The sequence below is a fragment of the Gorilla gorilla genome, chromosome 10, assembly GCF_029281585.2.
Source record: "Gorilla gorilla gorilla isolate KB3781 chromosome 10, NHGRI_mGorGor1-v2.1_pri, whole genome shotgun sequence".
NCBI classification, from domain to species: domain Eukaryota; kingdom Metazoa; phylum Chordata; class Mammalia; order Primates; family Hominidae; genus Gorilla; species Gorilla gorilla.
In genome coordinates this window covers 37754443-37782105 of record NC_073234.2, presented here as the reverse complement: position 1 = coordinate 37782105, position 27663 = coordinate 37754443, and the positions used below count along the sequence as shown (strand labels likewise).

General features: G+C 34.9%; 1 protein-coding gene across 12 annotated transcripts in view; it reads right to left on the bottom strand.

Annotated features, from left to right (window-relative positions):
- The window catches only part of DPY19L2 (dpy-19 like 2), a 110557-nt gene that overhangs the window by 27452 nt on the left and 55442 nt on the right, over positions 1-27663 (bottom strand). For 6 of the 12 annotated variants that reach the window (XR_010129311.1, XM_055358096.2, XM_055358094.2 and 3 more), the window contains 5 exons: positions 22621-22680; positions 14332-14412; positions 11844-11945; positions 10005-10076; positions 8114-8160 (listed from right to left, as the gene is read on the bottom strand). Coding sequence is in view for 11 of the 12 variants with exons in the window: in XM_055358096.2 (XP_055214071.1) it covers positions 8114-8160; positions 10005-10076; positions 11844-11945; positions 14332-14412; positions 22621-22680 (362 nt within the window). In the remaining variant the exon portion in view is untranslated. The remainder of the gene's footprint in view (positions 1-8113; positions 8161-10004; positions 10077-11843; positions 11946-14331; positions 14413-22620; positions 22681-27663) is intronic. The other 6 variants (XM_063693855.1, XM_063693854.1, XM_055358095.2 and 3 more) reach the window with 2 other exon arrangements.

Genomic DNA, 27663 nt, shown 5'->3' with positions numbered 1-27663 from the left:
TAAAGCCTCAAAAGAAAGTTGAAGAGCAAAATGTACACAGCTGAAGTTGACAGTATTAAAGACTCAGTGATGATATTCTCTGAGAACACAGAAAGAAAAGAAATAGATAATATGATAAAAGCAATAACAGAAATTCAAAAAAGAGAGGCTAAAGTGAAAGAATAAGAGAACAACAACACACACACATCACCCCTCCAAACCTTATGAATTTCCAGAGAGAAAAACTGTATAGGAATTTTCATCTGTAATGCTCAATGCTAGAACACAAAGAAGCAATGTCAACAAAATGTTGAATGAAACCCATAAATATCTATTAACCAATCTATCAATCAAATATGAGGGCAAAATAAAGCCATTTTTCAGGTAAGAAAGCACCCAGAAAGCATGCCAATTCTACATGTCAAGGAAAAATAAATCAGTAAAATTTGAAGTCAAGTCCAAAGATTGCTGGTGTCTTTAATGTAAATGTTTAGAGACTTCTTAAAACATAACAGATAAGACAACAATCTAGAAAGTAAATTTCAGCATAACCTGGAAGGAGAGGGTGTCTAGCAGGGACAAGTAGAAATATTCCAACAGCTCAGCACTGAAGCAAGCAGGTCTCTAGGTACAGAGCCTGAGTATGAATTCTGCCTCCACTACTCACTAGCTGTGTGCCTTTCAGAAAATTACTTACCTTCTTACTGGTTTCCTCATCTGCAAATAATGGGAATAACTGACTCCCTTCTCACAAGGTGACTGTGAGGATTTATTGAGTTAATACTGGTAAGAAGCTTAAAATACTGTCAGACACACAGGAAATAATAACTGTTAGCTACTATCGTTGGTGGGTAACAGGTTTTAGATGCTGATGAATTCTTAATATCAGGATGAATATATTTGCTAATAATTTAAGAGAAACCACCAGGAAATATAGAAATGGGATATAGCTAACAATTCAGCGAGTATCAAGAAAATAATTTTTGAAAAGCACGATGAATAGAAAACATAAAATAAGATGGCAGGGAGAAGTACAAACACAGCAGTTATCACAGTTAATATGAAAATGGGTTAAATTCACCAATTAGAAAACGAGTATTAGAGGAATTTGAATAGAAAAAATCTAACAATGAGAAATATACCTAAACCAAAATGTCACAAAAATGTTAAAAAAAAAAGCATAAATACAGGTAAACCAGGAAAATCTATAAAAAAGAAAGCAGATGTGGCAATATTAATTTTATACAAAGAAAAATTTACAGCAAAAAACCACTAAGTAAAGCAAAGAATATCCTTTATAATAAAAGTACAATCCTATAATAATCATGCAATGAACAACAGCACTACCTATATAAAGCAAACACTATTAAAATTACAAGACAATTTTGAAAAATTCATTTTTAATGTTGTATGTGAAGATAGCATTCTAAGAAAACAGATAAAGTAGAAAAATAAGTTGATGTACTAGACCATTTAGAATAGCACTATTAATAACATGATATAACATGTAACTTTGAACTTCCCTAAATAAGAAATGAACATTTAAAAAATCCTCACAGAGCATTTACTAAAACTGAACATCCATCTCAATAAATAGCAAGTTAATTTTAAAGGCAAAATATACAACAGAAGAAACTAGTTAGACATTTTTAAAAATTATTATTATTATTATTATTATTATTATTATTATTATTATTGAGACGGAGCCTCGCACTGTTGCCAGGCTGGAGTGCAGTGGCAATCTTGGCTCACTGCAACCTCCAACTCCTGGGTTCCAGCGATTCTCCTGCCTCAGCCTCCCGAGTAGCTGGGATTACAGGTGTGTGCCACCACACCCAGCTAATTTGTGTATTTTTAGTGGAGACGGGGTTTCACCGTGTTGGCCAGGATGGTCTCGATCTCCTGACCTCATGATCCGCCCGCCTTGGCCTCCCAAAGTGCTGGGATTATAGGCATGAGCCACCGAACCCGGCCTAAAACTAGTTAGACATTTTAAGACATTCTTCTAAGTGATTTTGGATTAAATGATCAAAACTCAAATCACAGACTACACAGAAATCAACATTAATGGTAATGCTACACACATCATGGGATACAGTGTGCGTTTTCTTCAAAGAAAAAGTTATAACTTTAAATGTATTTACTAGGACACAATAATGATTGATAATAAATGATGTGAACTTTAGACACAGAAAAACAACAAAAGTGCACCAAAAGAAAAACTAAGGACATAAACATATAAACAGAGATTAATAAAATGGAGAACAACCTTCATAAATATAAGGAATAAAACCAAAAGCTGGTTTTATGAAAAATCCAAAAAAGAATGACCTCGTTATGGACTAATGCAGCTGGTGACTTTCGGTTGAAGCCAATGTTCATTTACCACTTTGAAAATCCTGAGGCCTTTTTTCAGAATTATACTAAATCTACTCTGCCTCTACTCTACAAATGGAACAACAAAGCCTGGATGACAGCACATCTGTCACAGCATGATTTACTGAATATTTTAAAAGTTTCAGTTAAGCCAGATGAATAAGTTCGAGAGATCGACTACAGAATGTTATACTTATAGTCCACAATACTGTATTATACAATTAAAAAATCGTTAAGAGGGTAGATCACATGTTAAGCATTCTTACCAAATTTTAAAAACAAGTGTAGTTATTAATAAGGAGAAAAAATATATAATAATCCCTAAAATATTTTTAAAGCCATTTTTAAAAAATTTAACATTCATTTTTTACTGCTTTATTGAGTTACAATTCACACATTATATACTTTCAACACCTATCTTTAATTTAATTTTTAAAATTATCCTGGTTTATATAAACCAAAAGGAAACTTTCTTTTTGTTGTTGTTGTTTTTTGAGACGGAGTCTCACTCTGTAGCCCAGGCTGGAGTGCGGTGGCGCGATCTCAGCTCACTGAAACCTCCGCCTCCCGGGTTCACGCCATTCTCCTGCCTCAGCCTACCGAGTAGCTGGGACTACAGGCGCCCACCACGATGCCCAGCTAATTTTTTGTATTTTTAGTAGAGACGGGGTTTCACCATGTTAGCCAGGATGGCCTCAATCTCCTGACCTCGTGATCCGCCCACCTTGGCCTCCCAAAATGCTGGTATTACAGGCGTGAGCCACCGCGCCTGGCCAAGGAAACTTTCTTAATGAAATAAAGGCTATCTATTATATACTAACAGCAAATGAAACAGTGAGACACTAAAGGCATTCTTCACTTTAGAGTCAGAAACAAAATAAGGGCAAGCCCATCATCACTGCAATTCAAAATTGTTCTGGAAGTTCTAGCTAATACACAAGACAAGAAAGTAAAGAAGTATAAATATTAGAAAGTTATTACTATTTGTAGATTATATGCTAACCTGCCTAGAAAATCCAGACATCAATGGAAAAACTATCAGAACCAGAAAGAAAGTTTGGTAATGTGGCTAGATAAAAACGTGTTGCAAAAAAAAAAAAAAAAAAAAAAAAAGTAAAGCAGCTTTCCTATAAACTAAAAGATCAATATAAGAGACAATCTAAAACAGACTCAAGTACAATGAGAATTGATAAGTGATAAAAGCTGACATTTGTAAAAAAGATTTATGCAACACTGTGTTGGGACAATACCTCATTAGAGGGGGAAAGGTAGACTCCTCTATGTCACTATACCACAAAATTAACGCAAGAGTAATAAATAACCTATATGTAAATAGAAACTTATGAAAGAAAATATGAAAAAAAAATTTCATGTTTTTCGTATAGGGAAGTGTTCTAAGCAACATATGAACCCAGAAAAAATATATAACTGTGATTGTACAGAAATTTTGAAGTTCTACAAAGCAGAGACTATAAATGAACTATAAGTTGACATCTTGGAAGAAACTATGTAATGCACATAAGAGACAAAATGTTACGTCTATGGAAAAAGCAAAAACATAACACATAGCCGGGCACAGTGGCTCATGCCTGCAATCCCAGCACTTTGGGAGGCCCAGGTGGCTGGATCACTTGAGGTCAGGAGTTCGAGACCAGCCTGGCCAACATGGCAAACCCTATCTCTACTAAAAATATAAAAATTAGCTGAGTGTGATGACGGGTGCCTGTTATCCCAGCTACTCCAGAGGCTGGGGCAGGAGAATTGCTTGAACCCCGGAGGCAGAGGTTGCAGTGAGCCGAGATTGTGCCACTGCATACACAGCAGCGAGACAAAAAAACAAAACAAAACAAAACAACAACAACAACAAAAACCCACAAAACGACTTTTAAAGGTCAAAAAGAAACATAGTAAACAAACACATGAAAAGCTGCAAAACTCCACTGACAAAGAATTGATACAATAAAATGAATTGTTTTTACCTATCAGAAAAAATTAAAAGCTTGATAACGATATTGGTGGAGTTGCAGAGAAATGGACACTCTCATCATTATAATTTCTCAGTTTTAACAAATTCTAAAATATGCAGGCCTCATAATCTGCAGTCCAAATTCAAATATTTCATACTATAGAAATACTTAGAATAAGTGTACCAAGATACACGAACCAGGATGTTCAATCCTCAAAACATTGGTTTTTTTACGACAAAAGTTATATATAATCTAAACTTTCATTGATATGGGAAAGGCAGTCACGCATGATGGTCAACAATAAAATCCTAAGACCATTATTAAATATAATGAAGATCAAGGAAGAGGCCCAAGACACACTATTAAATACAAGTAACAAGTTGCAGAATAAGAAGAATACAATTCTATTTTTTTAAAATATTGTGTTTCTATATGTATTTTCTAAAATAAAACATATAAAGCTACTTACAATCAGCACCCAGGGGAGCAGATCTAAGAGAGGGGAGTATTCCCTCTCTTTTTGATACGCTGGTTTTTCAGAATGTATTACTACTAGCCCCTGCTATTATTATTTTTGAGATTTAACCCGGAACCCTCTGCCCATACACAACAGGCCTGTCACTTTCAAATATGTAATCAATACATAGACTTCCATATTCTGAGTAATTATCTTCCATCCATTGACCCCTCCGAGTCTGTCGCTTCCACATTACACCCTCTGCAATATATGAAGACAGTTGCCACATACCCTTCAATCTTCTATTATCCAATTAAATATCCCAAGTCCCTTCATGTACTTCTTATGGGAACAGTGTCCAGGGTTCTCCATTCATTCTTTTTTAGAATGCCAAGACACATTTCCCTGTGCTCCATCTGTCCGGAACAATATAGAATGGGTCTATTATCCCCTTTATTTTGGAAACTATTTCAACAGATGCACCTAAGAGCTTAATTAGCTCTTCTGACAACCATACACAGCTGTTTATTAAAAATACAAGCATGGAGTATGGAGTTCATAGAAATTCTTTCTACTGTCTTCACAATTTTTCTATAAATCTAAAACTATTCTACAAAGTAGAAGTCACAAAATAAAATCAAATATTCTATTTACAAATATAAAATGTAACTTGAAAATTACTATTAGGTACTATGCTCACTACCTGGATACAATATACCCATATAACAAGCCTGTACATGTGCCCCCTGCATTGAAAATAAAAGTTGAACACTAAAAAACATGTCATTTGAGATCATATTTCCCTCAGAAGGAAATTTTCTTCACAATTTACTTCTTGAGTTTTGTAGCAATTTACTTATGTGTGACTGATACGATACATTTTGCTGGCATCTGCTTATGCTAGTGACATTACTAAAACCATCCAAAAATGTTATACAACAAATAGTTTTAACAATAAGTTTAGAAGAAAATTCATAAATATTCAGGAACACAAATAATTATACCCCCTCTGAAAGTTAAAAAAGAAAGAAAAAGAAAAGCCTGACCAACACGGTGAAACCCCCTCTCTACAAAAAAATACAAAAATTAGCTGGGCATGGTGATACACACCTGTAGTCCCAGCTGCTTGGCAGAGCTGAGATGAGATGATCGCGTGAGTCCGGGATGTCCAGGCTGCAGTGAGCAGAGATCATGCCACTGCACTCCAGCCTGGCTGACAGAGCAAGACTCTGTGAAAAGAAGGGAAGGGAAGGGAAGGGAGGGGAGGGGAGGGGAGGGGAGGGGAGGGGAGGGAAGGGAAGGGAAGGGAAGGGAAGGGAAGGGAAGGGAAGGGAGAGAAAAGAAAAGAAAAGAGAGAAGAGAAGAGGAAAGATAAGACAAGACAAGACAGAGAGAGAGAGAGAAGGAAGGAAGGCAGGAAGGAAGGGAGGAAGGGAGGAGGGAGGAATTCCAAAAATTGCCAAGGTAATTTATAGATTCAATGCCATCCCCATCAAGCTACCAATGACTTTCTTCACAGAATTGGAAAAAACTACTTTAAAGTTCATATGGAACCAAAAAAGAGCCTGCATCGCCAAGTCAATCCTAAGCCAAAAGAACAAAGCTGGAGGCATCACGCTACCTGACTTCAAACTATACTACAAGGCTACAGTAACCAAAACAGCATGGTACTGGTACCAAAACAGAGATATAGATCAATGGAATAGAACAGAGCCCTCAGAAATAACGCCGCATATCTACAACTATCTGATCTTTGACAAACCTGAGAAAAAGAAGCAATGGGGAAAGGATTCCCTATTTAATAAATGGTGCTGGGAAAACTGGCTAGCCATGTGGAGAAAGCTGACACTGGATCCCTTCCTTACACCTTATACAAAAATTAATTCAAGATGGATTAAAGACTTAAACGTTAGACTTAAAACCATAAAAACCCTAGAAGAAAACCTAGGCATTACCATTCAGGACATAGGCATAGGCAAGGACTTCATGTCTAAAACACCAAAAGCAATGGCAACAAAAGCCAAAATTGACAAATGGGATCTAATTAAACTACACAGCTTCTGCACAGCAAAAGAAACTACCATCAGAGTCAACAGGCAACCTACAAAATGGGAGAAAATTTTCACAACCTACTCATCTGACAAAGGGCTAATATCCAGAATCTACAATGAACTCAAACAAATTTACAAGAAAAAAACAAACAACCCCATCAAAAAGTGGGTGAAGGACATCAACAGACACTTCTCAAAAGAAGACATTTATGCAGCCAACAGACACATGAAAAAATGCTCACCATCACTGGCCATCAGAGAAATGCAAATCAAAACCACTATGAGATACCATCTCACACCAGTTAGAATGGCGATCATTAAAAAGTCAGGAAACAACAGGTGCCGGAGAGGATGTGGAGAAATAAGAACACTTTTACACTGTTGGTGGGACTGTAAACTAGTTCAACCATTGTGGAAGTCAGTGTGGTGATTCCTCAGAGATCTAGAACTAGAAATACCATTTGACCCAGCCATCCCATTACTGGGTATATACTCAAAGGACTATAAATCATGCTGCTATAAAGACACATGCACACGTATGTTTATTGCGGCACTATTCACAATAGCAAAGACTTGGAACCAACCCAAATGTCCAACAATGATAGACTGGATTAAGAAAATGTGGCACATATACACCATGGAATACTATGCAGCCATAAAAAATGATGAGTTCATGTCCTTTGTAGGGACATGGATGAAATTGGAAATCATCCTTCTCAGTAAACTATCGCAAGAACAAAAAACCAAACACCGCATATTCTCACTCATAGGTGGGAATTGAACAATGAGAACACATGGACACAGGAAGGGGAACATCACACTCTGGGGACTGTTGTGGGGTAGGGGGAGGGGGGGAGGGATAGCTTTAGGAGATATACCTAATGCTAAATGACAAGTTAATCGGTGCAGCACACCAGCATGGCACATGTATACATATGTAACTAACCTGCACATTGTGCACATGTACCCTAAAACTTAAAGTATAATAATAAAAATAAAAATAATTAAATCTTTAGCTTACTGACTTTAAATTCTAATATTATAATTTATCAATTTAAACTTTGAGTTAGTTCACAAATATATATATCTCCAAAACAAGTCCAAATACGTATAAGAAATCTGTAAGAATAATATTTTTAAGGAAACATTTAAGTTTGGTTCATATTTCCTTTCTTAATCACAATGCTAAAGTTTAATGCATATTCATTTGAAAAATTAATGTTACAGTAAGTTATTTAATAATGGAATACTGTATGTTTTAAAAACAATGATGATATAATTACCTTAGATAAATGTTTGTAGGTAAAACATACGAAATATCACGAACAGTCTGTGAATAGAATCAAATCAATGAAACTTTTGTAAGGAATACTGCAATATTTAAAATGCTCTGATTCATTAATATAAACACTCTGCCAAGGAAAGAAGTATTTTTTAATGTTTAAGGGAGTCCTCAGGAACAGGATTGTCATACTATAGATGCCTTCCTTTTCTCCTTCCGAGAAGTGACTTCACATCATTGAAAACTAAATGACCATCAGAAGTATCCTTGGGGTGAAAAATAAGCCACAATAGGACAAATAAAGACTGAGGGGTTTATAAGTAAGCAGAAAGGAAGGAGTGAAACTTGGCTGGCTGCAGGGATGAGAGAGAGAGAGATAGTGTGTGTGTGTGTGTGTGTGTGTGTGTGTGTGTGTGTATGAAACTTGGCCGGCTACAGGGATTTGTGTTTGTGTGTGTATGTGTGTATGTGTGTATGAAACCTGGCTAGCTGTAGGGATGTTTGTATGTGTGTGTGTGTGCGTGCGCGTGTGTGTGTATGAAACTTGACTGGCTGCAGGGACGTGTGTGTGCTTGTATGTGTGTGTGTGTGTGTGTGTATGCACATGCCCCTGCTAGTGCACATGCATAGTTCAGGTTGTGGTGTGTCTGGAAACTAGTAATGTATTTATAAGTCTTGGATCTTAATTTTTTAAAATATAGCAGTTGCGGATCTAGCTATCAGTTTCTCTCACATTGCTGACTCTCCGCTGAATAGTTAATTCATGCATTGGCCCCTCTAAGTGGAGCCTTAGAAGAATAATTTGACATTTTGCCTTGATGGAAAAGAAACAGGCCAGTAGAGAAAATCTTCATTCTAAGCCAGCATGGGCCGAAAGGATGCAGGGCGGTAAACCTGCTCACATTTTACTCATTCCTCCTTGTTTCCTTTATCCTGACTCTTCCCACGTGGTCTGCAGGGAACTGGATCAAGGGTGAAACAACAGAGATGTCGAGGGAGATACCTTTCTCACTCTTAAATTACTCACATCTCTGTGTAAACAAAGGAGTGAGAAGTGTGGCAACTAAAACTACATAGAGAAGATATGCAATTTGACTGTAAATACAGAAAACTCCTTTCAACAAGAACACAACTGGTATGGTGGTAGGGAAATTGCATTATTGTTATCTGCTTAAAAGTATACAATAAATACATACTGGCTTAAGACTTGATCGCTTGTAAATAATATAAATAAAGATGGCTCAAGACTGCTTAAAAAAATACCCACTGTCTTTAACCATGCTTTTAGATAAACTCCACCCAGACCAAGAAAACCCACCAGTGGTATTTTAAAGATTATTTTTTTCATTGAGATGTTCTTTTCTTCTGTCATGAAAACAGTGAACATGTAGAAAAGTATTTTTAAATTAGCTATACAGATTTCTTCTACGCAGGCCCACTCAAAATAGATCAAGACTTCACTGTGCTTTATATTTGAAAGTTACTAACATTGTTGTCACTGGACTTTTCTTTCATAGCACCTATAAAAATTTTAATTCTTTAGACATTTGTGTGATTATTTGCTTCATGTTTGCACCCCCACCCCCAATAATCCAGGATTGTAAGTTCCAAGACAGGAGCGGCCAGGTTTTATTTGTCCGGGTGTACCTACAATGTTAATGTAGTCCTTGATACACAGTTGGTGACTGGTATGTATCTTTTGAAAGAAAAAATAAGAATACCTTTTATCATGGCTTTTTATAAAAAGATCGATGATGAAAGATCTAAATAAAAAGCAAACTTTTAGAGAGAGAAAGAGTTCATCCTAAAAATAACATGGAATTCTGAGCAATTTGCATTATTATAGTCCTTATATTGATGCCAAAAACAAATAATAATTTGCTTAAAAATACCTTTTTAAAGATAAAACATGTAATCACCATAACAACTGGAAGCAATAATGTCTTTGTGTATCTCAGCGGAGTCTGAAATATACCAAATTATTCAAAATAGTTACTTACAATTTTTACATTAAATTAGTAAACATCTATGTCAAACTAAGTGCCATGATAACATTCCTTAAAAGGTTAAATTTATTTGTCATCAGCAGAATATATATTTATTGTCTTCCATGCCTTAATAAAATAATTAAAATTATAAAAATAGTTATAAAAAGTATTCCAAAAATTTAATGAAAAATTTATTATTTTAATAAAACTAGAATTGCTATATCTATTTTTTCTTTTCTTTTTTTTATTTACATAATACTAAGTTTTAAAATGTGTGTCTACCGATCCCTGGGTCCTACGTTGTAACTTTCTGTACTACACAGCTCCATTATTTTCATTAGTGAAACTAGAGCTAACAAGAAAGAACGCTAACCAAAGTTAATGACTAAAACTATGAATAAGTACAGAAATAACATTGGCTAACTAATTCTGATGACCTGTTATTGTGATAAGGAGTAATTTACCATGTAACTAAATTATACATTTCTTAAAAGCAAGAAACCAGTTCATTTTCCTATTTGTCGTGCTATAGCAAACTGCCTCATGGATAACTAGTGGTCAATAATAGTTTTTGAATGAATGGGATGACTGGTTGGATGGATAAGAGAAGAATGTAAAATTTTATTATTTACCACTAATTCAGAATTCATAATGATTACACAAGGAATAATCAATCCAGTAGCAACTTTGTTATGTCCTATGAAGAAAATTGAGCTACAAATAGAGGAAAGAGCCCTGGATTGAGAGTTCTAGAATCCATTAGAATCCACGTCCTGATCTTGGCTTGTGTGTGCTTTAGGCAAATCTTTTAAGCTTTTCTTTATCTGCAAATGAAAGAACTATATGGCATGGTCTCTAAGAGCCCTTCCTGATCTTGTGTTCCATGATTCTACAAAGAGGCCAATTTTTTTTTCTTTTTTTTTGATACAGAGTCTCACTCTGTCACCCAGGCTGGAGTGCATTGGTGCGATCTCAGCTCATTGCAATCTCCGCCTCCAGGGTTCAAGCAATTCTCCTGTCTCAGCCTCCTACTCAGGCTGGGACTACAGGCATGCACCAACATGCCTGGTTAATTTTTGTATTTTTAGTAGAGATGGAGTTACCACCATGTTGGCCAGGCTGGTCTCAAACTCCTGACCTCAAGTGATCTACCCGCCTCAGCATCCCTAAGTGCTGGGATTACAGGGATGAACCACCACGCCCAGCCTATATTTTAAAGCTTTATAACATGAAGTTTTTAAAAAGAATAATACCTTGCATTTGTATAATTTAAAATGAATTTTTATATGTTCATTAAAACTCATCAGTAGCATACCTTTCTTGGTAACACCTTGTTAAAAATGTTATAATATTTGGGGTGTTAACTGTAATAAAACTGAATTTCTTAAAAACAGAAACAAGAATTTAGACTTTTTCCTGAATGGTCCCATATTTCCAAGTGGCCTAGATTATCAAAAGTAATTGATTTGTAATAATAGTAATTATTATGAGTCATATAGTATGTTAAATACTCTTCTCAGATTATCTCATTTAACCATCATCAATAACTCTATAAGATAGAGGCTATCTTTTTTTTTTTAACAGACAAAAAAAACAAGTGAGGAATGTAGATTAGCAAAAGTTACAGTAAAAAATATAAAATAAGTTGACTGTTTCTGAGCAAAAATTTTGAGTTTCAGATTTTAAAAAAACCTAGAGCAAAAAACTCATATTAGTAGAGAAGGAAAAAAGAAACATTCATACCGCTTTTTCCATGAAGTCAAATTCAGGAGCACAGGTGTATATTAAAGTATCAAAATCTGTATACCTTAAGATTCTGGCTGCTATAAGATCACTCAGGCGAACCTGGTAGAAAATAAAGTAAAATGAATTAAAATTACACAAGTGATTATAGCCTATAGACAGTAATACTTTATTGATGTAAGAATAACAAAGTTTATAGAGCAGATAAATCCAATATATTTAGACATCCCTCTAAGAAAACAAAAAACTACGGTGAACCAAATATACCATGTGCTGACTTCTCAAGATAACTGAAAATAAAGAGAAATATCATGAAAAATGAAAAGTAGAAAGAAGTCAGAAAAAATAAAGAGAAGATGATAAAGAGTGAGCTAAAATCAATATCTGCTGAGAAGAAACCACCATGTAGTTAATTACATTTTATAATAAGACAATTTATCATGAAACGCTATTTTACTTAACCTCTTTCAACATACATTGTAGGTCATAAGCTTTCTGTGCACTGTCATTTTCACAAAGCCTCACAGACTGATTACAATATTTGGTACTTCTTGATGTTTTATAGACATATATTCAAACCATTGAATATGAGACCTGATCCTCATAAGAATTACAACAATTATACATACGACTTTGATCTTTGACTTAGCTATTTGATCTCCAAGGCTAAAAGTAGATACCAACAACCAAACCCAATGCAGAACTTCTATTTCTCTACTGATTATATACAACCTGCTCTTGGTGAGACAATTATTTTTCCACAGCATCCTCAGAAGTCCAGAAAAAGGAAAATATTTGGCAAGTAAACTCTTAATTCAAATTATTTTATAGTGACAGAAATTATTTTATAACAAATTTGATGATTATGAGTGGTTTTCATTCAATTATTTTTCCTAATCTACCAGTACTCAAGGATAATTTAGAGTTGCACTTTATTTTTCTAATTTAGAATAGGCCTGGTGACTAACAGTAATTTAACCAAACCACTATAATCTCAGGTATTCCTCATAACTGTCACACAAAGGAAGTCACTCAGGACTACCAAGGAAGTGTGTTTGCATTTTTTTTTTTTTTAATTTGTAGGGCAGGCATGGTGGTTCACACCTGTAATCACCAGCACTTTGGGAGGCCAAGGCAGGTGGATCACTTGAGGTCAGGAGTTTGAGACCAGGCTGGCCAACATGCTGGAACCCCATCTCTACTAATAATACAAAAATTAGCCAGGTGTGGTGGCACGTGCCTATAATCTCAGCTACTCAGGAAGCTGAGGCACAAGAATCGCTTGAGCCCAGGAGATGGAGGTTGCTGTGACCCGAGATTGGCCACTGCATTCCAGCCCGGGTGACAGCATGAGACTGTGTTTCAAAAAAAAAAAAAAAAGATTTAGATTTGTAAAGATCTGGGGGTCAATGTGAAGTAAGGCAAGAAACATAATCATGAACAAACTTAACAGATAAATAAATAACTTAGAAGGTCTAAATAAAGTTTATCATAAGACATATATAATAAAGTTAAAAACAATAAAAAGGAAAGGAGAATGGGGAAATCTGTCAGACATGCCAGAGAACAGCAGCAACAAATACACTAATAAACCACCATGCAAAACTAGCAATAAATGGCAAATGCTTACATTTAGAAATTTTATTTAATATAAACATGTTGCATGTTATATTGCATAGAGATAGCATTTGACCTTTTAGAGAAGTAATACTATAATCCCTTGCCAAAGTACATAATTTCAGCATCAAACAGGGCCCTAATTGGATAGCATTAAATGAGGTAAATTTCAAAATTGATTATTGTATGATATACTCATGTATGCTTATTTCTAAACAGAAAGTGCTAGAAATAAAAAGTAGATTCATGCATTGTTTTCTATTCCCTAAACCAGTTAGTTAAGCAGGGATTTAGGCCTTGAAAAGGGCTACTCTTTAAAACATTAACAAACAGAAATACTACATGAGAGATAAATGCTCTGCATGTATTTCCTAGAAAATGAAAAGATCAAAATTTTTTAACATTCTCTTTTTATATAACAAGAAAGGCCTTAAAACATCAAATCATACATTGATTTTAGTCCATAGTTATAAATAAATAAAACAATATTGAGATTTTAAGAGTTCTATATTTTCAAAGCTGAGGACAGCCTCCCATAAGTTAACATCTGCAATAAATGGATAACTTATGATGTAAACAACTAATTATTTGTATTTTAACTGAAATATAAACAAATAACTACTTAACAAACTATTAGTATTTTTTTACTAAAAGGGCAAGTCAGCATTCATGAATATTTTTTCTTTTTAGTGGGTTGCAAAGATCACTGAACTGCAAGACTTTATTATTGACTCTGCCAATAACTCGTCTAGAGACCTTAGAGAAGGCACTTAACCTCTGTAAAATGAAGAGATAAGAATAAATGGTTTCAAAGTTTTCATTCAGCTACATATTTATAAGAACTTTTATGTTTTAACTAAAAAGTACTTACGTGGTCTGAAACGCCTAAGATTTTAGATGTCAGAAATTTCAAAATGATTGTTCCACACCACCAGGCACTACCTTGAATTAGCTAGAAAATAAAATAGAAGTCCAGTATTTAAAACTACAAATCACCCAGCTAAAGTATTCAATTATATCTATAAATGACATAGAAAAAATTTAATTATGTGAGGTATAAATGGTGAAGTTTTTTAAAAAAGTTCCTTTAGAAAATCTTGTTTAAAAGCAAAGAATTAAAACTGATGACACTGGTATAAAATATATAGCAACACTAGAATTCTACATATCCTAAATCTTTTTTTTTTGTCTTAAGGAGTGAAAGGTTAATAGCCAAGAAAGAAAGAAGGAAGAAGAAAACAGCTCCCCGTACAGAGCCTGAGGAAGGGGGGATTTGAACAAAGAAAAAACCCCGTGTGCATCGGAAAAGTGGCTGCTTATACATATCCTAAATCTAAAGGAAGTTTTTTTTTTTTTTTTTTGAGACGGAGTCTCTCTCTGTCCCCCAGGCCGGAGTGCAGTGGCGTGATCTCTGCTCACTGCAAGCTCCGCCTCCCGGGTTCACGGCATTCTCCTGCCTCAGCCTCCCGAATAGCTGGGACCACACGCACCCACCACCATGCCCGGCTAATTTTTTGTATTTTTGGTAGAGACGGGGTTTCACCGTGTTAGCCAGGATGGTCTTGATCTCCTGACCTCGTGATCCACCTGCCTCGGCCTCCCAAAGTGCTGGGATTACAGGCGTGAGCCACTGCACCCAGCCAATCTAAAGGAAGTTTTAAAAGGTTACTTCCTTTTGATTTCTGTTAAGAAAAGGGAGTGTTTATGTGTTTGTTTCCAAATATTATTTCTCAGCTGAAAATCCATTTTTTAAAACACTACCTTAAAAGTTCTTCTACCACTCCTGTGGAAATATATGAGCCCATCTTCAAGAAATAACAGTTTGAAATGTGAAAACTTAAGCTTTCCTTTAAGAAAGAGGAATATGAACTAGAACGGCAATGAGGCTTCTGTGTTGTTGTTGTTGTTTATTTTTTGACTAGCCTTGATTAAAAAGGGAACAATTGTGTACTTCTGGTCAGCCTGGGGAAAGTTACAGCAGCCTAAATTCAAATCTCTGCATATATTAACCAACAAGTAGAGCAATACAACCACATACATGGCAAAAAACTTCAAATTACCTATGAATCGAAAAGGAGGCAACGAATCTATAGAGTTATACCTCAAGTCCCCGACCTAAGCCTTTGCAGAGAATGAGGGGAGACCCATAAAAGGATAAAGAAGAAAAGGAAAGACAGGGGTCAAAATTGGAAATAAAATAACCCAAGAAAGAGAAAAGTCCATCCTATGTGTAAAAAGAGCTCTGGGAGATTGGTAAATGGAAGTACAGAGCAGGGCCTAAGAGTGAGTAGGGACGAAAACACTGATGTTAGAAAGGCATTATTTCTGGAAAGAAAGGAGGATAAAAAGGGGAGTGCAAGAAGGAAAAAGTATCCAGCAGGAAAAATGAGAACCCAAACCAAAACACTATCCATCACTACTGCCATCATGCACAAAAAAAGAAAAAAGTTACTCATTGAAAAAAATCACACTATGCTACATTTTCAGAAGAGGTTTGCACTTGGACTAGAAAACACAAAATAATTAATAGATGAAAAAATGCCTTTATAAATATCCAAAGCTTCTTTAAGAAGATAACAAACATGAAAGTCAAATATTTCAGCTAATGAAATCCACACCACTGAACGATAAAATCTCACAAAACAGAAGAAAATTATGCAGAATTAAAAGTTGAACTAAATATCCTCCAACGAGCATTCAGAAATATTAAAAAAGCAATTTAAACAAGAAATTCAAAAACCAAGAACAGAAATGGGGAAAAAAGCAGAAAGAAATAAAGAGTTTATTAGACATAGAAAGGGAATGGAAGAAAAGGAGAATACTATCAAAAAAATAAAAACTGAATCACAAGATGATAAAAAGAAAAATTCAAATAATGAAGGAATTGAAGTAAAGGCACTAAAACAATGATGAAGAATGAAAATGATACCTGAGAAAGATGTGAGAAGTACCAGAGAAAGTGGTAGAAATGGAAGAAAGGCACATAATTATAACTGGAGTGCCTGAAAAAGAAAACCACAGCAATGAATCAAAACTAGTGTTTAAATTATAATCCAAAAAAACTTTCCAGAAATAAAAGAAGACCTGAATCGGCATTTGGAAAGGATCCAGGGGGTACTGGAAAAAATTAATCTGGTATGGTAAACTAACTCAAGACATCTTTCAGTAGAACTATGAAAAATGAAGAAAAATTCCTCAGAACCTCCAAGCACAAAAGTCACATAATTTATAAGGGACAGAAGAATTTGGCTAGCATCAGACTTGTTAAAAGAAACATACAAACCAAAGCAGTGGTGTACATGCATTTTTAAGAAACTTTAAAAATTGAGAACCAAGAATTTTATATCTAGCCAATCTGTCATTCAAGTATAGACGTTATTTAAAAAAGTTTCAAATATGCAACAATTGAGGAAATAACAGTAACTTTCCTAAATTCAAAAAGTTTAAAATAAAAGAGAATCATATACAGAAACAAAGCAAATATAGTCAAATATACATAAAACTTACAACAAAGGTTTTCACATTATCTCACAAAGCAAAGACAGACTCAATTTATGCTACACAGGGAAGACAAACAAAAACAGATTCAGAAAGGTGAAAAATAGAATGATGGCAGCAGCATGGCAGGCAAATGCCATTTCCATATGGAAACTAAGGAAGACATTTAAAGCAAGGATAAGAAGCAAATTCATGGCCTCAAAAGCTTTATCAATAAAAATGAAAGAGTGAAAATAAATGAATTAAATCCTTGACTTAAAAATCTAAATAAAGAATAACAAAATAAAGCAAAAAAAGTACACGAAAGGAAATACTCTTGGGAAGAATAGTCTATTATATCTACCCCTCTGTGTATCTATTTTGCTGTTTTATATTTCTTCCCTACATTCTAGGATTCCTTCTTGCATTTCCTTTTTGTTTCCAGAACTTTTTAAATTTTAAGTTCCAGGGTACACGTGCAGGATATGCATGTTTGTTACATAGGTAAACATGTGCCATGGTGGTTTGCTGCACCTATCAACCCATTACCTAGGTATTAAGCCCAGCATTCATTAGCTATTTTTCCTGATGCTCTCCCTTCCCCTACCCTCCCCTGACAAGCCCCAGTGTGTGTTGTTCCCCTCCCTGTGTCCATGTGTTCTCACTGTTCAGCTCCCACTTATAAGTGAGAACATGCAGTGTTTGGTTTTCTGTTCCTACATTAGTTTGCTGAAAATAATGGCTTCCAGCTCCATCCATGTCCCTGCCAAGGACATGATCTCATTTCTTTTTATGACTGCATAATATTCCATGGTATATATGTATCACATTTTCTTTATCCAGTCTATCATTCATGGACATTTGGGTTGATTCCATGCTATCAAAAAAGAGCTCATATAGCCAAGACAATCCTAAGCAAAAAGAACAAAGCTGGAGGCCTCAGGCTACCTGACTTCAAACTATATTACAAGGCTACAATAACCAAAACAGCATGGTACTGGTACAAAAACATGCACATAGACCAATGGAAGAGAATAGAAAACTCAGAAATAAAACCACGTATCTACAACCATCTGGTCTTCCACAAACCTTACAAAAGAACTTCAATTAACCATTCTTTAAGGTTCTCTGCTAGCCACAGGTTATCTTAATTTTCATTGATTAGAGAATGTCTATTTCCCCTTCATTCCTAAAGGAAACATCCACTGGATATGTAATTCATCTTGACAAATGTTCTGCCCCAACCTTCTGGCTTCCTTACTTTCACATGACAAGTCTGCTACAATTCAACTCAATTTTGCCCTGTAGGTGATGTGTCATTTCTCCATACCTGCTTTCAAGAATTTTTTCTTTTCATTTTAAAAGTTAACTTATAATGTATCTTGGCATGGATTTCTCTGGGTTTGTCTTACTTGGGAATCGCTCAGTATCTTCACTCTGCAGGTGTGTCTTTCATCACATTTGGGGAGTTTTAGCAATTACTTCTTAAAATACTATTCAGCCCCACTCTCTTTTTCCATTCCTTCTGAAATTTTGATGATACAAATATTAGATCTTTTGTTACTACACCATAGGTCCCGGAGGCTCTGTCCTTTTTCCTGTGATTTTCTCTCAATTTAGATTGGGAGATTTCTACTGTTCTGTCTTCAAGAGCACTGATTGCTTCCTCTGTAATATTCACTCTGCTACCAAGTCCATTTATTAAATTTTAATTTCAGTTATTGTATTTTTCAGTTCTATAATCACCAAGTTGTTCTTTCTTTAAAAAAAAATTCTGTGGTGAGCTTTTATAGCCTTTTCATTTGCTTCCAGAGTATTTAAAACTGCTCATTGAAGTGTTTTTATGATGACTGCTTTAAAACCCTTGTCACATAATCCCCACATCCTATTCATCTCAGTGTTGACATCTGTTGACTGTCTTTTCTCATTCAAGTTGTTATTTTCTTCATTCTTGCTATGATAAGTGGTTTTTCTACTGTGTCCAGTACATTTTTTATATTATGTTAGAGACTGTGGATCCTATTTTAAATTTCTATTTCAGCAGACAGTCACTTTGTTTTTAGGTTTATCACGCAAGTCCTGGCCTACTTCTGTTTGCTATAGTTACAATGACAGTTTAGTTTTCAGAGCCTTTGCAGTGCTAGTGCTATTATGGTCAGCTTGATTCATCTGGTGCCCTGGTGCTCCGTCTCAGCCCCAAATCATGCTACCAGTGTAGGAAGAACGTACTTCCCACGTCCTGTTGCCATGAGGTGGAGGGTGAGACACATCAGGACTGTGGGCTAGGAGGTCGGTAAAGAGCAGAGGGCTCTTTCCTGGGCTGCCTAGTCCTAGCAGGGCATCTGTTAGTTCCCTGCTGCTGCTACCTGCATGGGCAGGCTTCTTGGAGGGAATAGTAGATACCAGACCCACAGCATAGAGAGCATTTCCCTGGACCCTCTTTCTGAGTGTCTTCTGCCACTGGATGGAGTTTCAGGAGATGGCAGGCTGTGGTGTTTTTCTGTGCGTTCTGAGGTACCTAACTAGTCTGCCTTTCTATAGCGTTAGGCTGGGATTGGAGCTATAGTTATGAAATCATGATTTCATACACACACACGTGTGCACATACGTGCAGTGAAAGGGCCTAGAAACAAGGACACACTGGTAGTAATGAGTGCACATACCACTCAGGTCTTGGTTTCCAAATACCATTCTCCTCTAAAAGGAACCAGGACTCCTTGGAAAAATGGCTGATTCCAAGGCTAGCACAAGGAAAATCAAGAAAAGCCTGGAGCATTATAAATTTATAAAGACATATCAAAAAGACATCCAGCTTAGGAACATTCAAAATGGCTAGGCCTGGAACTGATATTTGTGTATAACATCTGGTTTTTCTCATATAGATAGACTATCCCAGCATCATTTAGTGACATGTGACCTTTAAGACAATCTTGCTGAAATTGCTTTGAATCTGAACATCAACTGGGGAGAACTGCATTACATGAACCTTCATACACATAAATTTGTTTTATTTTTCTATTTATATCTTAGAAATTTTAAAATAAATTTCCCCATACAAATACTGTATGTATTTTGTTAGATTCATTCAGATCCTATGCATTTTTCTTCCTAATACATAAGGCATATTTTTAAAAAATATGTTTTCTGTTTGTTGCCAAAGAATAGAAATCCAATTGATTTTTTAATATTAAACTTATATCTAGCCATGGTATTGAATTCTTCTAATTTCTAATAATTTGTCTGTCACTTATTTTATTCTTTCTAGGTAAATATGATACTATAATAAATTTTGCTTCTTTATGTTTCTTTCCTTTTCCTATTATTTACTTTTCTTGCATTACTAGGGTAGTTTGGACCTTTAATAAAATGTGAAAAAGCACATTTATCTTTATATTGATTTTAAACAGAACACTCTAAATACCTTATTATCGGTAAGACTAATGACTGCTGAAGAATTTTACTGGGTTGAGAAAACTGTTATTTATACTGTGTTAAATGTTTTCATTATAAATGGGTGTTCAATTTTATCAATTTTATTTTCTGCATCTAATGGGACGATCATAAGATATTTTTCTCTTTTAATCTCTTAGTGTGATAATTTACATTTTTTGATTTTCCAGAAACATCTTTGGATTCCTAGAATAAGCCAGATTTATCACAAGTGGATTATCTTTATCAGATATATGGCTGTTCTTGGGTTACTAATCTTTTACACTTTTGTGTGTAAGGAATGTTTTTAATCTAGGTGAAATTTTGAATCTATGCTCACAAGTAAGAATATCCTTTCTCATACTATCCTTATCTGGCCTTAGTACTGAGCTTTAGATTATCTTGGAGGTTCCATTTCCCTTCTTGTAATGATTCTCATGCTTCATGATGCACAAAAAGTTCCCCTTTGTAAATTTTGTAAATTTCAGCATGAGCTCAATTCAACAATTACTTCGTCACCAAAAACTGGAGTCTCCCATTAAACAGTGAATTTGCTTCTATTGACGTTAAACTCTAAAGTGAATCACTTAGATCTAAAAATACCTTGTTCAGGTTGTGTGTAATAAATACTTATTTTTGCCAAAGATACACAGAGCTAAAAACAGAAAACAATACCTAGGGAAGCTTAAAAAACATATAAGCTGAACATTTGGTTAAATCTCAACTTTTCCCTCCTTAGATTTTTTGTTTCTTTGATATTCTTGATTTTAAAACTTAGTCAATTCATGTTCTTTCCAGTCTATTACTGAAAATGTTGTTGAAAATGAAGACAGTTAATTTTCCTTTGAGTGCAGCCTTGGCAGAATTTTTTTTGATGTTTATGGACACTCTTCTATTTATTGTCATTTTTCAATAGCTTGCAACTGAAATTCTGACCTCCTTTTGAGTTATTAAATTGCTCAATTTTTCTGAAGTGAAAGAATTATATATTACAAGTGTAATGTCGATATGTGAATTTCTACAAAGCCTGCATGCCTAAGGACAGGTGACCTGGGCAAAGAGTCAAATTGGTAGAACCAACAAAGAATAATAAAAAGACAAAAAAAGCATCATGCCATTCATTCAACAACTTAGTGGACAAATCTTTCTATATTTTCACCATAAAGGATGGGAGAATGCCTCCAACAAGGAGAAAATAGCAACTCCTTCCATTTTGTTCTCTTGTCTTGTGGGTAGGAACCTACCTCCTCAACTTGTAACATTTCCAGACTTATCCTTTCAATATATAACATGTAAAGATACAGTTCATTTCTTCTGTCACCCAGGGTGGAGTGCAATGGGGTAATCATGGCTCACTGTAACCTTCCAGGGCTCAAGCGATCCTCCCACCTCAGCCTCCTGAGTAGTTGGGATCACAGGCTCATGCCACCATGCCCAACTAGTTTTTCTACTTTTTGTAGAGACGGGGTTTTGCCATGTTGCCCAGGCTGGTCTCAAACTCCTGGGCTGAAGCTCTCTGTCCACGTTGGCCTCCCAAAGTGCTGTGATTATAGGCGTGAGCCAGTGTGTGTGGCCCAGGGTTTATTTTTTAATAGAAGAACATCACAGACCAGAGAAAAAGAATATTGTCTGTCTCATATTAAGAGAATTTAGGAGTTGCACTACCTGCCTAATAACTTATTTTACTAGGAAACCATGGAGGTAATATGGGCCATCCATCTGCATATTTGGGAAGAAGCTAAACAAAAATTAGGTAGTGGCTGAGTTCAAATTAGAAGGGGCTGGGAGACTGTAAGGAAAATGTTAAAAGGACAAAAGTAATAGAGTCTAAAGTTGGAAGCAGAAGGAAAGAGAGACAGATGCAGATAGATGCAGAGGAAAGAAAAGGAGAAAGCTGGCAAGAAACTACATACTTGAGTTATGTTGAAGGGAAGGTTAATTGAAGCTAAAGAGAGAAACTCAAGACAAACAAATTTTAAAAAGCAAGGCTGTATGGATATAGCAGAATCAAACATAAAGGAAGAGTGGCCTGAAAGTTAGTTGTGAAATATGTGAGCTAACTTCTTGAAAATGATTTCTAGTCCTTGCTAAGGACTATTTCCTTACATATCTATCTACCTTAGATGGTAACTATTTTTAAGACAGTAGCTATTTATTAACTATAAATCATTAGCATTTTAAAGCATACTGTGTTCAGTTTATAGAAATAAAAAGTAGAATTTAAATAAACTGAATTAAAAACATTGAATCTTACCCACAAGTTGAGTTTAGATACTCCTAGTTTTTGAATTTCATTTCTCTTTAGAATTATTGCCTAAAATGCACATAAGGGAAAATGAAACAATTCAATACAATTAACATTTATATTTTGTATAAATGGTACATTTCAAAAATTATATAGCCACCCTGTTCCATCTCAGCTATCACCAGCCATTTTCCTCCTTAACTGTTGATTTTTCAAATTTTGGACAAATTTTGGCAAATTTCCTTGAGGTGAGAGTTAAATGGTTTGTGTGTCAAAAAGTTGCCTCATTATTTCCTCACTTAAATACCCTGACCATTTTCTGCAGGATAATTCCTCTACAAAGATAAATGGTATGTGAGCAGATGAGAACAACCATGCAAGTCTGTATGTCAGTTATCCAGCAACGTTAGTGAACTAAACTAACATGAAAATCCTTCCTCTCCAAACTGCCGAATAAAATATTTAAACATGTTTAAAAAATGTATACTCATGTGAAAGAGAAAGAACTTCTCTGATGCTAGAAAAAAGATTATTTTTAAAAAATACAATATTAATCAGCAGAGAAGCACCACCCCTGGCAGTCTTTATAAAGGCCTGTAGAATAAGGTTCCAACTATAGGCTTGTATTGTAAGGGGAGGGCAGCAGAAGAGGCCTTGGGTCTATGCAAGGTAACAAGTTGGAATTGACACTAATACATAAAGCTAGGGTCCTCAAAACTATACCTGCAGTGCTGTGAACTGAGTATTTGTGTCCACCTCAAATTCACAGACTGAATCTTTAATCCCCAGTGTGATAGTGTTTGGAGGGTGGGCCTCTAGGAAGCAATTGAGTCATGAGGGTGAAACCCTCATGAATGGGATTACTGTGCCCGTATTACAAGAGACTAGAGAGTTGATGTCTCTCTCTACCATGTGAGGACACAGCAAAAAGGCTTCTGTCTGCAAACCACAAAAAGGGCTTTCACCAAGAACCAAATCAGTTGGCACCTTGATTTTTGAACTGCTCAGCCTCCAGAACTGTGAGAAATAAATTCCTTTTGTTTAAGCCATCCTGTCTGTGGTACTTTTGTTATAACAGCCCAAACTGACTAAGACACACAGTGACTAAGAATACTTCACCTACCATCTCTACAAGTTGATAGGTTATTTGTTTATTCCCAAGTTTGGGGTGAAAACAGTGCTCTCATGAGAAACTGAATTCTCGGACTTGCGTATTATTTAGACTTGGATTCCAATTTTGTATCATTTAGTTGGTGTAGAAATTCCCAAAGTGAGCCAGGATTACTAAACTTCCAATAGGAAAATATAAATGTATCAGATTATTCATTGCAACATTGTTTGTAAATGCAAAAGTTAGGCAACAACCTAAATGCCCAGACATAGGAGACTGACTGAATTACAGTAAATCCACAGTAGAACGCTAGGAAACTACCAAGAAGAATGAGGAAAATCTCTATGAACTGATATCCAGGATAGGTTGTTAAACAAAAAAAAAAGGCAAAAGACTATCTTTAATTTAAGAAGAGGAGATATAAAAATATACATGTAACAGTTATTAGTACTTTAAAAAGCCAACTAAATGGGTCAACCAGAAAACTAATGAGATTTCTTACCTACAGGGAATAGGCAGTAACAGGGTGAAAAGAAAGGTGGAGCGAATGTGCTGGAAGGAATAGTGGGAAGTATTTTCTGAGAATAATTATATATATACATATCTTCCTCATTGAAACATGGTAATGTTTCACCCAAAGTAACTAAAATCAATCAGAATGAAACTTCTGCTTCTGTCCAAGTTTGTATAACAGGAACCACATTTACTTTCTCACCCTAAAAAACTAAAATACCAAGAAAAATAGATTATAGAGACAACTATGAACAATTATATGCCAACAAATTAGATAACTTATAAGAAATAAATTTCTGGAAACATACAACCTACCAAGAGTAAATTATGAAAACGTAAAAAAAACTCAACAGATCTATAACTAATAAGGAGATTAAATCAGTAATAAAAATTTTCCCAACAAAGGAAAACCTCGAACCAGATGGCTTCACTGGAGAATTCTATGAAACATTTAAATAAGAATTCACACCAATCCTTCTCAAGCTCTCCCAAAAAATTGAAGAGAACACTTCTATACACATTTTATGAGGCCAGCATTACTCTGATACCAAATCCAGAAAAAGATACTACAAGAAAACTACAGGCCAGTATCTCTGATGAATATAGCAAAAAAAAAAAAAAAAAAAAACCACACACACACACACATACACACACACATATTTCTTTTAAAAATGAGCAAAGGACTTGAATAAACATTTCCCCAAAGAATAAATACAAATCTCCAACAGGTATTTAAAATGATGTTCAACATCACTTATCATCAGGGAAATGTAAATCAAAACCACAATGAGATACCACCTCAAAACTGTTAGGATGGCCATTATAAAACAAAACAAACCAAAACTAAACCAGAAGTAACAAGTCTTGGCAAAAATGTAGAAAAATTGAAATGCTTATGCACTGTTGGTGGGAATATAAAATAGTGCAGCCAAAGGGCACATCAGGTAGTCTACACAGAAGAGTTTGCTTCAGAGAGCAGCAATATTAGCCATAAACTAACCAGTACTTTCATTCCAGCTAACAAATCTTAAAAGCAAGACCTGAAAAGATCAGCCTATGTTCAAGTGGCTTAACTGCATCACAGAAAAAGCTCAAGAATATCTATAGGAATAAGAAAATAATCCAGCAGCTAACAAGGTAAAAGTCACAAAGCCTGGCATCAAAGTAAACATTGCCAAGCATGCAAACACTTAAGAAAACACAACCCCGATATGAGAAGAAGAAACAATTAATTGAAACCGACACAGATGACAGAATTAGCAGGTGGAGGCACTGAGGCAGTTAGTATAACTGTATTACACATGGTGAAGAAGTGGTAACAGAGAAAGAACATGTTAACTAGAGACATAAAAATACTTCAAAGATCCAAAATGAACTTTTAGATATGAAAACTACAATGACTTAAAAGAGAAATACACTGGATGTGATTAACAACAGGTTAGATACTGCAGAAAAACAACTAGTGAACTCTTGAAGACACAGCAATAGTAACTATCCAAAATTAAATTAAGAACAAAAATAAACATAGGCTCCATGAACCACTGGACAATTTCAAGCAGCCCAATATGCATGTAATGAGAGTCCCTAAATGAAAGTGAAGTGGGGAGGCAGAAAAATATTTGAAGAAATAATGGCCAAAATTTTTCCAAATTTGATAAAAATTGTAAACCTAAAGATCAAAGAATTTCAATTAATCCTAAATACAAGAAATGTAAAGAAAGCTATAGTAAGGCACATTATATAAACAAACTGCTCAAAATCAGTGGTAAAGAGAAAATCTTATCTCTAGCTAGGAATAGCTAGAGAAGTAACATATTATTTACAGACGAAAGCGTACGGATGTCAACAGATTTCATAAGAAAAAAATGCAAACAACAAGACAAGTCAAGCAGCATCTTTTAAATTCTTAAATAAAAGGGCTGTTAACCTGCAATTCTACACCCAGGAAACATACCTTTCAAAAATGAAGGCAAAATAAAGACTTCATGACCAGGTGATTTGCACTAAAGGAAATGTTAAAGGAGGTCTTTCAGACAGCAGGAATACAGTATAGATCAATCTGGCTGTACACAAGTAAAAGGCACCAAAAATGGTAACTACAGGGTAAATATATAACATTTTAAAAATCTCAAATACTTTTAAAAGGTAATTTACTGTTTAAGTAAAAACAAAAATTTATTGAGATTTCTATATCACATGTTTAAGTAAAATGTATGACAATAACATGAAATAAATTTAAAAATGTACTTTATCAAAATATGTGGGATGTTGATAAAGCAGTACTTTGAGAAAGGTTTATAGCACTAAACACCTGTGTTTAAAAACAAAAAACAAGAAAGGTCTCAAGTCAATGACCTTGCTTTATACCTTTAAAAAAAAAAAAAGACTAGGAAAAAAGGAGAGCAAAACCCAAAGTAAGCAAAAGAAATGAGGTAATAAAGATTGAGTAGAAATCAATGAAACAGAAAACAAAAACAGTAGAGCAAATCAATGAAAACAAAAGCTCGTTCCTTAAGAAAATTAATAAAATTGATATACCTCTAACCAGACTGATCAGAAAAAAAAAATAGAACACAAACATCTAATACCAGGAATGAAAGAGGAACTATCACTACAGATACTATAGATACATAAAAGAAATAAAATATTATGCCTTTGTCAATGAATTTGACGTCGTAAATAAAATAAAAAAATTCCTTGAAAGATACAACCAAAGTTCACTCAAGAGGAAATGGATAACACAAATAGCTTTATACCTTATTAATGAAATGGAACTTGTAGTTAAAAACATTCCTACAAAGAAAGTCCTAGATGGTTCCACTGGTAAATTCTACCAAATATTTAGGGAAGAAATCATAAGGATTTTACACAAATTCTTCAGAAAACTGGAGAAGAGGGAACACTTCATAACTCATTTTATGAGGCCAGCATTGCCATGATACCAAAAAAGACAAAGATGTCACAAGAAAACTATGAACCAATTATTGTCATGAACTTAGGTGCAAAATCGTAAGTACAATTTTAGAAAGCTGTATCCCACAAAAAATAATAAAACAGCATGACTAAAGTGAGGTCTATTCAAGGAATGCAAAGATGCTATAACATTTGAAAATCAACCAATATAATGCAGCACATTAACAAAACAGAAAAGAGAAACCATATGATATCATATCTTCAAAATTCATTTTTGAAAAAACTCAGCAAGCTGAACAGAAGGGAACTTCTTTAACCTGATAAAGGGCTTATCTGAAAAATCCTATAGCTAACACAGTTACTTAAGGATGAAAGACTGAACAATTAAACAAAACTTACATTTCAAAATGAGCCATTTAAAATAAGATATTTAAAAATACTAAAATATGTGAAAGAATGACACAAATCAAAATTAGAAAAACTGAGAAATGAGCTGACAGAAATCAAATAATTTG